General features: G+C 36.4%; 1 protein-coding gene across 2 annotated transcripts in view; it reads left to right on the plus strand.

The window, feature by feature from the left end:
• Reln (reelin) overlaps nucleotides 1–12,586 on the plus strand; it is a 452,906-nt gene that overhangs the window by 260,415 nt on the left and 179,905 nt on the right. For both annotated transcript variants that reach the window (XM_076862447.2, XM_076862444.2), the window contains exon 11: nucleotides 10,783–10,928. In XM_076862447.2, the coding sequence (XP_076718562.1) occupies nucleotides 10,783–10,928 (146 nt within the window). The remainder of the gene's footprint in view (nucleotides 1–10,782; nucleotides 10,929–12,586) is intronic.

A 12,586-nucleotide genomic window follows, 5' to 3' on the forward strand; every position in this document is an offset into this window, starting at 1 on the left:
TCCCAGAGTAAGCAGATCATGCACTCAGCAAGGGAGAGAGCCTGAAATCCATCCGGTATAATATCACCTGTGTTATACTTATTAGTTACAATGATTTTGCCTTCTTTTATGGAGAATTGCATCCATTTTTTTTAAAAAAAAGTTTTATATCATTTCTAGAAAAATCAAGACTTGGTGTCAGTTGATCTTATTCTAAAGATATGTGTGTACTGTATCAGTTCAGAGCAGCAGTTGCTAGAATAGCATTTGCTACCATGACTACCATCCCCCGGCAGTTCCTCCATCCTGTGGCTAGGGGTTTTTGCATCATATTTAGGAGCCAGGGAAGCATTCTTCCCATCTGAAGTGGGGGAATGGTTAATCTCAAGGCAACTTCAAGGTGCATCAACTGTGAGAATGGTCTTGGCTTTGCCTTCAAGGATTGAAGGATAGGATCTGAACTTTTTGGCACTCCCCATTGAAGACATACAGTATCAAGTTTAGGAAGTTTACCCTGGATACAATTCTCATATCCAGGACTGATATTTGCAACAGCATGAAAATTACATGGATACAAGATAATAATTGATGGAAATAATAACAGTAATAGTAACTGATATCCTGATAAATAATAGTAATAATGACGATGATAATAGTCATAGTATAGATAGCATTTCAAAACTGCTTTGTAGGTGCCAGAATTATGAGGAAGCTCTTGTCATTGGTTTTATATCTTTAATAGATAAACTTGGTGTCTATAAAGACCCTGGCTGCTTAGTGATCAGTTTTGGTTAGTCACTTTTGAAAAGTCTAGTCAAGTCCATCAGAGTCATTTCTTTCCAACTCCTCAAACAAGCATCCTGCAATCTGAGAATATTCTTAATTTCAAGTTCAAAGAAAAACATCAAATACAAGTTTTTGGAGGATCATCCCAGAATTGCTGTAGCTGCCTGCTTTCCATTACTTACCATCAGAGAGAACCCCTGAAGAGGTCAGTGAAGTCCTCTGAGGAGAAATAGGAGTAAATGATTTGGAAAGAGCTGTGAGCAGGATGCTTTTGTTTCCTGTTTTTTTCCCTCATCCTTTGATATAGTGCCTCATAAAGCAGAATTTCTGAATGGATCGATATGCCATGGAGGTAAATACTGGTCAGGCAGCTGCTTCATTTTGTTTGTTTTTGTTGGTGGTAGTGGTGTGGTGGAGTTTTTGTTTACTCCCATCTATGGTGACAGCCAAAATTTTTATTTTGAAAGCACAAATCATCCATGACTCCTTAGTTTGTGTGTGAAAGAGAGACAGAGACAAAGAAAGGAGAAAGAGGGCAAGAGAGTGCTCTGCTCACTCACCATTAATAAATGTTTCTATCTTCTCAGCCTTCTCAGCTAACCCACTTTCCCTCAGCTTGCAGAGGCATAAATCACTGGTTTCTGTCCACCCTGGAATTGACCTGCAGATTAAATGCAGATCACTGTGAGATAGGTGCTGTTCCACATATTTTTTATTTGTAAGAAACCCTCCCACTCTGGTGGCTGTGCCTGCACCTGCTAATCTTTTTCTATTTATCGCCCTGGTTTATTGTGTGGATTGCATAGAATTCCAGATTACTCCTTCTATACGTATATGTCAGCTTGCATTGAGAAGTAAATCAGCACTGGATGTCGTAGACTCTGCTGTGAAGTTTTGTCCTTTAGCATAGGCTTTGCTTTGATCATTTTTGCATTTAAAAGAAATTCCCTTAAAAAGTAACATTAAAATTTGTAAATTTATACCAAGAATTTACAGTCACTAAGTTACAGAATTTAGAAGGGTCTTCTCTCTCATACTACTTGAGTTTGATTGCTTCCCTTTTACCACCTTTATGTCCCATAATGACAATTTTCCTAGTTTAACAAACACCAAAAGGCCCTAATGAAGACAACAGCCATTAGGTAAATCAACAATCCATTAAGGGGAAGCATTAAATCAAAACAGGAGAGTCTATTAATTTTCTTATTGCTCTTGTACTTTATGCATTTGCCAAATTCATTGCCCCAGTGGACAGTAGGCAAGCCTCCAGTCCTGAATAAGAATTGAAGCTTTAATTTTCAGCTTCTGCTCTTTCCCGTCTAGCACTGTGGTCATAAATTGCTGAATCATCAATGGAGGAAAAAGGTCATTGTGTCCAAAGTAGGAAAAAAATGTAAATTAATTTGTCTGAAAAATCTGAAGTCTTAACACAAGTCAAAGCTAATGAGGGGGAAAAATTTTTAAAACCCTAAGACAAACAGTGAAAGGAAAAATCACACTGAGTAGAATTCATTTTTAAACCTACTTTTTGGGAATATAACCTCCTGGCAGAGCAATGCCTGTCTATAATAAAACCCAATTTATTTTCCATAAAATATGCCATTGAGCACCCAGAAGAAGGCTTCGACAATCCATTTGATGATTTTGTTTTCTCAGAATAAAAAGGACAAATGGGAGGAAATCAGGTTTGCTTTTGAGAAATGTGCTTTGCAGATCACTGTACTGGAAACCATCTAGCGTGTGACTTCAGGGATTTGAGCACTGGCTTTCCAAGGAGGGTAAACCTGAGCCCAGTAAGACGCGTGGCTAGTCCATGTTCCCATGTCTTTTTCCATTAGCAATCAGAACGTTAACCCTGTTTCTGGCCAGATGCCAGCTTGGTTAATTGCATGCTGTCTACCTAAATTCCCTGTGCTTGGCGTATTCTTCACTCTGGATGGTACTGCTCATATTGTCATGTTTCCCCCAAGAGGTGGGTACATGATATTGTAGAATGAGCCAGAATATAATTTGTTAAGCTAATAAGAGTACTTTGGGGATGAAGGGTTAAATGTAATAGTGTGCTTTTCACAATTTCCCCCCAATGAGGCCTATTTGTACAGTAATTAATGTGGAATAGCATTAGTGAAACATGGAAATGAGCCAGATCGCCATGACAAGAGTGGCAATAACACAGAAACAACTAATTTTGATAAATTCTACAGAAAATAACCATTTAAACAAATCCCCGGGTCCTTCCTGGCTAATGCACCTTTTGTTTTTGTTTTGTTTTGGTCTGAAGCTGACACACTTAGTCACTAATTGAATTAGCACAATATTCAATGAGTGCAATTTATTTTATTCTGTATGAATATTTAAAAAAGTAACATTTCCATCATCTTGGTACTTCAGCAAGGCAAGTAGCACAATAAATTGCATAGCAATATTCGTTAAAGTAAGATTTCTTAAAGGAATGAATAAAGATGGGGGCAAAAAAAGAAAGAAAATTAGTATTTATGGATTTCCTAAGATTCATAAATCTTTGGGGTAGGCATTTTCCCTGCAGCCTCTCATTTAATCCTTATAATTATCCCCATTTCACAGATGAAAAAACAGAGGCTGAGTTGCCAAATGACATTGAGTTTTACTATAAAACATGGCCCCTGTGTTCCAAATTGTCCTGCAGCCTCCCAAATCGTGCCCAGCATCTTTGGCTTTAATTTGAAGAGGCAAGTCTGAAAACTCAGATACTGTGAAAGTCAAGTTGATCCCCAAAGACAAGGTTAACAACTGCCCTATGGATTTTTACATTGTTATTCTTCCTCTCATTATTCCAATTCAAATCCGTCACCATTGCTATTTTAGAGTTGTCATAACTATTGCCAAGTAATTATACACTTGTCACAAAATATACCCTAAATTGAATCTTTATAAATCTTAGAACAAAGTAACTCAAATGGGAATACTTAATGAATCCAGAAAATAATGAGAAAAAAACACTCTTAACTCCCTAAAATTCTCTCACCATGGTTGAGTCCATTGTGTTGACTAGAGAGAATGCACTTCAACCCTCCTGCACCTGGACTGTGTTCACAGCCAAGTTTTCAGTTTTTTAACTGGCATTAAATTACCTAGAAATCAAATGGGTGGAAAATGATCAAAATTCATTTGGAGTCCGAAGAGCAGCCATTCTCTTCCTATTTTTATTTTTTTAAAATTTATAGCATGAAAATCTGTATCTTTAAAGATCAGTTAACAAGGATTTAGGAAAGATGATTTCTATACAACAGCAATAGCATAGCAGAAGGCTTAAGAAACACAGTGACATGTAGGCTGGAAGTCGGTCAGCTTCCAACCTCTTCAGCACACACCTCATATTAATCCAGAATTTCCTATACCAATATATACATTTTTTTTTCCAGCCAGACAGTGGCTAATTTATGGCTGCACCAACAATACCATTTTAATTAATTTTATTCATCTTATTTCTCTTTCCTCTGTTCCTCATATCTCATCTGTTTGCATTGCCTAGATTTTAATTAAAAAACCTCTCCTCTCTAAGGAGCAATCTGAAGTGGCAAAAATAATCACTTAAAATATTACAGTCATTAAAAAATTGGCTGTGGTGGAAGCCATGCATTTTCAATTTTCCTACAAATGATGTTTTAGCTTCCTTTTAAAGTGCACTTTGTATCTGAATTGTCTGCCACCAGCCAGCTTGGCTATCAAAAATGGTCTTCCAGCTGGGTGGGCTGAGTGACAACTCCTTAATGGAGGAAATGGATGGCTCTCTGCTCATGTGGAGGGGAAGGCATACCAGGCAGATTTCATTCCATCTGCCACCAGCTCTCTGCAAGCTGGCTTTGCCCAAATGGCCAATACACTCATTCCGACAAAAAGTATATCGTCAAAAAATAAATTGTAAGGCTATAGATGCCTGAAAGAATCATCAGGGCCATTAGACCCCAGGGAGATAATATTAAGAGGTGCCTCAGTGTTCATCTTTGATGAAACCTAATTAAACAATGGTGGAGGTGATTGTAAGTACTCTTACAAGTCCAGAGGTGAAGTCATTAACATTTTCAGCAGAGTATAGGGAGCAACCCTAGAAAAATGCTATTCTGAATTGTGGCCAAGGACTTGTTATATTGAGGAATTTGCACCGATGTTTCCTGTTGATGCTTTTGTGAATGGCAAATTCTTGTCACTTAGTTACACTGTGTTCTGCTTGTCAAGTAAAGGAAATCCATTTAGCATCAATGTAGAAAAATAGTTTTGATTGACAAAGAGAAACAGAGACTATACTGAAGGATTTTTAAAATTTGGAAATCTACTACTTCCTAGAGGTATAAAGTATGTCATTGATCAATTTTAAAATAATGAAATTAGTAAAAATAATTAACACAATACCCAATGCACATTAGGAGGCCTAGACACAGAAAAATGTAGAGCTGTGTGCAGAACTGTTTCTTGCATTGTATCCAAAATAAAAGCTCAGTTACCTGATATTCAATATAAGTCATGCAAAAATTCTGACTCAAGAAGTCACATTTGCTATATAATTATTTCCTCAAGAAAACCTGATAAATTTTTTCACGTGGCTCAAAATAAAATAGTCCTGAATTCCAAAATATTCTTGTTTTTATCGTATCAAGAGCTCATGTATCTCACAAAATAGATATTTGTTTGCTAAGTTGTTTGGATTTTATTATTGCATATAAATGACATGAGTTTGAATAGATACTGAACAAAAACAGCTGGCTGTTAAAATTGAGACACTTTCCTGAAATTCTTTTCATACTTTTAATACACATTGCACTCTGATTTTTAACATAGGAGGCTAAGGTTACACAGTGCAAGTTCATCTGTAAGAAAAGTGACATCAGCCATCTTATATTATTGAGTTTTCCTATGTTAGGGGAATATTTCTTAATTTGCCAAACCTTGAAGGGCTTTTAAAATTTAATTGGTGTTTTTATCTGTCCTGATAGCATATGAATGTTTGCGATATTTTTACCATATCTTACAGTAGGATGTATTCTTGTATATTTTACTAAAGATTTTAACTTGGAGAATCTTTTGACTGATTAGAGACAAAAATATATTTAAATAGTCTTATATGTTCTATCATATACTCCCAAAAGGATAAAATATAACAGCAATAACAGCATATCTTTAACTACATTTTCAGAAATAATGATTACGTTATTAGCACTTTGAAGTTTCAAAAAAACACTTCCTCCTATATTTGTGCTTCTGACAATATCTCGAGAATAGATACTATTGATTTCATTTTTTGGCCAGAGAAACTGAGGCCTAGAAGAGTTAATTATAACATGTATAAAACTTTAGTCATTAAGCAGAGGAAATGTATTTGAACAAGCCTTCTGATTCCAGTCCCCAATTTCCTTGAGGCTAGTTTGTAACTAAGTTTTCATTCTTTACCATCTATATTGGCCTGGGTTTCCAATGATTTGTTCTTTTCCAGTCTTAATTTTCCTTGATTCATGAAAGTGCTGAATTAATTGAGTGAGTTTCTAGGAGAATGTTCAAGCACCCGCTAACCAGGCAGGCCATGTATTCCCAGGCAGAAGCAGAGTTACAAGGAGGAAACCTGCGGGTGCCCAGAGACTCTGTCCCAATCTGAATGCCTTCTATCATCAGTTCTTGGATTGGAAATTGTTTAGGAAAACAAGTAATTTCAAGACATTGAGCCTCTGTCACCCAACCTAAAAGAGAGTTAAGAGTTAACCTGTAATTCTTTCTTGTAATTGCTTTAGGGATCCTCAGAATGAGAACCCAACACTGGCTCCTCCTGGCACCCAGTCAGGAATCTTAAATATAGGGCCTGGATAGACCAACTTCTTTGAAAAGGGACTCAGTAGTTCCATTGTTCTCACTGGAACTCGGGAATTTTCCAATTTCACACAGGCTATCCCCATCTTTATGGGTCCAGTATTACACTACTAGCTTGTTTAACTTAACTTGTTTAACTTTACTCTCACTGTAAACCTTGAAAGCATTGGGTTCTCAGAATGGCAAAGGTGGAAATCATGTCTTGATCCCCCCCCCCCCAAGCATGGAGCGGGGAGGAGAGCAGAGCAAGCCATTCCTAGTTGTGTATTCTGTACATCTCCAGACTCTATTGCCTGGAAAATGACAGCATTATCTTGTGAAGACATGGGAAGGTGGAACTACCTCCACTGACAGCTGCTTGCTTTGGGTGTGTCATAGACTTTCTTTGATAAGGTGTCAGTGTATTAAGATTATGAAGAAGAGACTATTGCAAGAACTATGCTTCTTCCCCTCCTCACCTAAAAGGACACTGGGCTCCTTTGGGAGGGAGAACAGAGCTAACTCTGACTCCCCTTCGAGATTAGGATGTTTTTAGGGCAAAGGCTACAACACACTGTTTATGAAGTACTAACCTGTTCGATTAAATTTAGCTTTGATATTTAATCTAGTTCATTTACTATAAATTGGAACAGCTTTATAAAGATTTTAAAGGTATGTCAAAAACATGTTTTCTAAACCAATCAAAAATAAATAGATGAGGAACTGGAGTTGTAGCTCAGTGGTAGAGTACTTGCTTCAAGTGTGAGGCACTGGGTTTGACCCTAGCACCACATAAAAACAAATAAAGGCATTAAGTCCATATACAACTAAAAAAAGAATAAATAAATAAATAGACGAGCAAAAGGAAGACCAGTAGAGTATAGGAAGAATAACAAAGTGGGCAGGGGAAGGGAGATAATGTGAACTGAAATAGAATTTCATGCATGTATGATTTTGTCCGATTAACCCAAGTACTATGTATAAGTATAATGCTCTAATTTAAAAAAAAACAACAACATACCTTTCTATCTATTATAGAAATTTTTCACAGAAATAGCCTGTTAGTTTTTAGATGCTACTATTTGGAAAATTGATTAGTACTCATTGGAACTCATTAACTTCAAAATTTTTTGAAGTTAAATCATTCACATGTTTTTCAGGTTTCTTTCTTCATAAGTATTGTAAATATTACTTCTGTTTCATATGTTAGCACTATTGTGGTGATGCTGATAAAGTGTATATTTGATAACTAATTTTTCAGTAGTTGCACAGTTGCAATGGTTTGTTCTACTGCCAAATGTGAACCCCAAATAAACTAGCAGAACGATCCTTTAAAATATGCTTTCACTTTTCTATTCTACCAGTTCACTTCATGAAACTAGTTTAACAATATGCTACCCAGTTTTATGATTTAGTTTACATACATTTTCTATCTCAAGGTTAAAATGGACACCAAGTATGCTACTAATACAAATATTGAAATGTAGCAATAATTAGATATAACAATTTAAAAAACAATTTGAAGTAAATAAAACCAAAATTGAAATGATTAATTAAATGGGCATTTAGTCAAAAATGACCAAGGTTTCATGTTAAGTGAATATTTCTTTTTATTACACAAATATATTATTTAAATTATTCTTGGGGCTGACAGTGTAGGTCATGGTATAGAACTTACTTAACATGTGAAAGGCCTTTGGTTTGATCTGTGGCACTGCAAAAATATTTTAAATTAAAAATAATTTTTGGGCTGGGGCTGTAGCTCAGTGGTAGAGCACTTGCCTCATACATGTGAGGCACTGGGTTTGATCCTCAGCACCACATATAAATAAATAAATAAATAAATAAATAAATAAATTATATATATATATATTTTAAAGAGAGAGAGAGAGAGAATTTTTTAATATTGATTTTTCAGTTTTTTAGGCAGACACAACATCTTTATTTTATGTGGTGCTAAGGATTGAACCCAGCGCCCCGTGCATGCCAGGCGAGCTTGTTACCGCTTGAGCCAAATCCCCAGCCATATATATATATTGTCCATCTACAACTAAAAATATATTTTAAAAAATAATAATTTTCTTATTACATGTGGAGATATTTCATGTATGCCATTTCCTAGGATACTGATGTTGTATCAACGTCTGAGTCTTTATAATAGTTGCAGATAAACATAGGCCACAGTTGATCAGAATTAAGATTATATGAAGGTAATTATGAAGACCATTATTTACAGCTCAGTTGTTTATTATGAGGAAAGTCACCTTTGTTGTTCCATTTAACATTGATTGTTCTTATAGTATTCAGAGCAAAAGAGAAGTTTTAGATTTGTCATCCATTGACTATTTCTATTTACTGTAAAATAAACTAAATTCTAGATTTGGGTCAATATGTTTGGGTTAAGGATTGCATATAATGAGTTCAGTTTAGCATGCGTGAATAATCGGTATTCGTTGCGTGTGAAGAAGATTCTCAAGCCCCTGATGCATGCCACATCCGACAGTATTACCTAAGATGATGACAGGGCCCAGAGGGCATGCTTATGTCCTAGAGCTGTGCAGTGACTCCTTTAAAATCACATGTTCCCACTCCCTTCTAGGGACTGTATTCATTCTTTCTATCAAATAGCAAGTCTTGATTCCAACCCAATTGGTTTTACTACCTATAGGCACTTTAATTGTCGTACAAGGTCTCTGTAATCTCTCCCCTGTTCTGGAACACCACTACCAACAGAACAAAGATTCCTCAGACTACCATTTAAGATCCTTTAGAAACTCCTGTCTGATTCTCCAATCATTCCTACTTCACCATTGTAATTCATTCATATTTATTATCCAACTTGGATTTTTTTCCATCCCTCATAAAGCCAATTGAAAACCTGCTCATCCATAAAGCTGTCCTACTTAGGCTAGCCATGGACAGAGTGATTGCTACCTTATGGCATTCATTGGCATATGGCAATATGCAGCCTCACCATTGGGTCATGTCTTTGATATATCTCAAATAGACTGGGGTTTTTGAAAGCAAAGATTATGTATTATTACATGTATAAACTCCTTCTCCCTAGTACCTTACTTAATACTTTTTACATAGTGAATTCGCCACAAAAGAATAATCCATTTCCTGGAAAGATATAATCATGTAATTCATTTATTCACTTCTTGAACTATTCAAATATTTTTGAATACCTACCCTATGCCAGGCACTGTGCTAAGACCTGGAATACAGCAAGGAGCTACCATAGTCAGTGGCCTAATGGATAATTCTTGTCCAATTGTTTTTCTTCATTTCTATTTAATTTTGAGAGCATATAACTTAAAAGATTTTTTAATCTTATATATGTGTTAGTATTTCCTTATATATGACTTATTACCAAAAATGTTTAATTCAAGCTTATAATTTTGAGAAGTAAACATTCAGTTTACTCAGTTCCAGAGTTTGATTTTACTTCTGACTATTCACTTTAAGCTAAAAGTTACACACAAACACACACACACACACACACACACACACACACACACACATAAATGTTTAAAAATTATCACAAAAAAATATTATTTCGCTTTATTTTCTGCAAGTGTCATTTTGGAGAATAACAAAGTTTCTGAATTCCCAGTTCTTCATTGGGGATGTCATGCCCTTCTTAGATCTGGTCAGAAACTTTTACTCAAAAGCTAGCTGAGAATATACAATCGTCTCTGGAATTGCTTTGACCTTTTCTGTATTCCCTGTTTTGATTAGCTGGCTATTCTACTCATATCCCATTTACAGACAAATTGTGAAAGACTTGAATGGCAAGTCAGAAATATATGGAATATTGAAAAGGTCAGTGCGATTTAGCCCATAACCACAGAATTTTAAATATATGACAAGTCATTATCAGACTTAATTCTCACAACAAGGGCTGTGGTAAAGATGGGAAATTATTCCAATTAAAATATTCTTGTTTCATAACGAAGGCTGAGATGGCAAAGCTCAAATGCCCTCTTGACTCCTTTTTTGTGATAACTTAATAAGTTAGAAAGAAATTGTAATTGAATTAAACAAGGCAAAAAAGGAGGTAACAAGCTCTTTTGAATGAAGAGTCCATTGTAAAGGGAATAATATAATGAGTTTTCTAAAAACTCTAATTACACATAAGTAAGACAGATACAGCTACAAAGCCAATTCAACAGCCACCCCATGCTCTCTTTTTATCTACAGCATAGCTGTCAGTCAGATGGGAACTCCATTTATTTCCATGGAAATGAAGGCAGCGAGTTCAATTTTGCCACCACCCGGGATGTAGATCTTTCTACAGAGGATATTCAAGAGCAATGGTCAGAAGAATTTGAGAGCCAACCTACAGGGTAAGTAATTGTTATCTCCCATGCTGTGTACAACACTTACATTTATTCCACTGGGCATATTATAAATGCATATTGTTAAATAGCAAAAGCATACTTAAATCAGCACTGATAATTCTTATCGTAGACAAATTGAAAGTGGTTACACCTACCCTAAAGATTCTTTACTAAGTAATCAAATACTTCTATCCATATTAAAAATGTGTCATTACAAATACCTTTTAATTCACTTGAATCACTGTATCTCCTCTTAGTTTAGTCAGCTTTTACTGAAAGCAAGTTTTCAGTTTTTTACAGAATACAAAATCTTTTCACTACATCCCACTGAGATTTTCAGTTGTCTTCTTGGGATCTGAGATTTATAGAAGCTATTATATGATTTTCAATGGAAATGTTTTTGAACCATAAAAGTGGTTCAGGGGGTAAAACTCATTTTTGAGAGATTTATAGAGGAGGAATTGAGGCCTGAGGTTGAAGTAGAGGAAACTTGAAGCAGAGAGCTGGCTCAGTGGTTAGTGCTTTATTGACATCTTGTACTATTTGCCTTCTTCTGCATTCTAGGTCACCTAAGATATCTCCTACTAATTGAGCAGCACTTTGAAATCAAGTTGAAAAAATTAATAGAGCAAAATCTATTGAATAGATCAAATCAAATTAATTTTGATCTAATAGATCAAAATCAAAATCTATAAGGTAAATTGCATTGTAAGGAAATTCTAGAAATTTCTTGGTCCTCACTTTTGCTTTTACAGCAAATACATGTAATCAGAATACCAGGTACTTATTTTCTGGTGTATATTTTCTAATACTATGATGAGGATCAACAAAATTAAAGTCAAACATAATTCCATAATGAATCTGGAAGAGCAGTAATTTAACTGTTACTGTGAGGAACTTTCTCAGAGCACAGAAAAATTGCATGGGTAGGTCGTGTCATTCTGACCTCAAGTCAAAACTGACTGAACTTCCAAGTAAGTGCCTGAGTGGCAAGAAAGCCAGTGTTGCCCTCCCAGGTTCCCCACTTCCTATGCATTGCCCGCACATATCATTCAGTCTGATGACCGGCAGCCTGAGCCCCACGGCTGATGTGACCCTTTGCTGGCACTCTGGGATCTTTCCCTGCTGACCACCATATTTCTACTATGGCTGACCCAGCCCTGCACCTCCTTCCTTAGGGGAGTTCCTCAGTTTCAGCCTTCACGTAGGTCAGGATGAGTCTCACAACCTCTTGGGGCCTACCATTTGCCTCTGTAGGCCCAACACCAATGCTCAGGTCCTTCAATCCTGAAGGCCCTTTTCCTCTGAGGTTCCTGTCTCCCTGAGATCCATGTCCAGCATGGTTCTGATGCTTCCTTGAGGGACTAGTAACCACTGCTCCTCTTTTTAGTCTCTAGGCTATCCCCAGGAATCAGGCTGCTCTCCTGTATAACCCTCAGAATACACAAGGGCTCACTCCACTCCCCTCACAAAGAACTTTGATGGAGTCCAGAGCTGTGCCAGTGCACAGGGGCTTATTTCTCTATCTTATGGAGATAAAGGATCCATCAGTTCTGCCCTTCTGACACTCACTACAAGACCAATTGAACTCTCTTTCCGGGGATCTTAACTGCCTGCAAGGGAGCACAGATGTGCAAACACTGGAGGCTCATTCACCCCCACTC

Source organism: Callospermophilus lateralis, chromosome 1, assembly GCF_048772815.1.
Source record: "Callospermophilus lateralis isolate mCalLat2 chromosome 1, mCalLat2.hap1, whole genome shotgun sequence".
NCBI lineage: Eukaryota > Metazoa > Chordata > Mammalia > Rodentia > Sciuridae > Callospermophilus > Callospermophilus lateralis.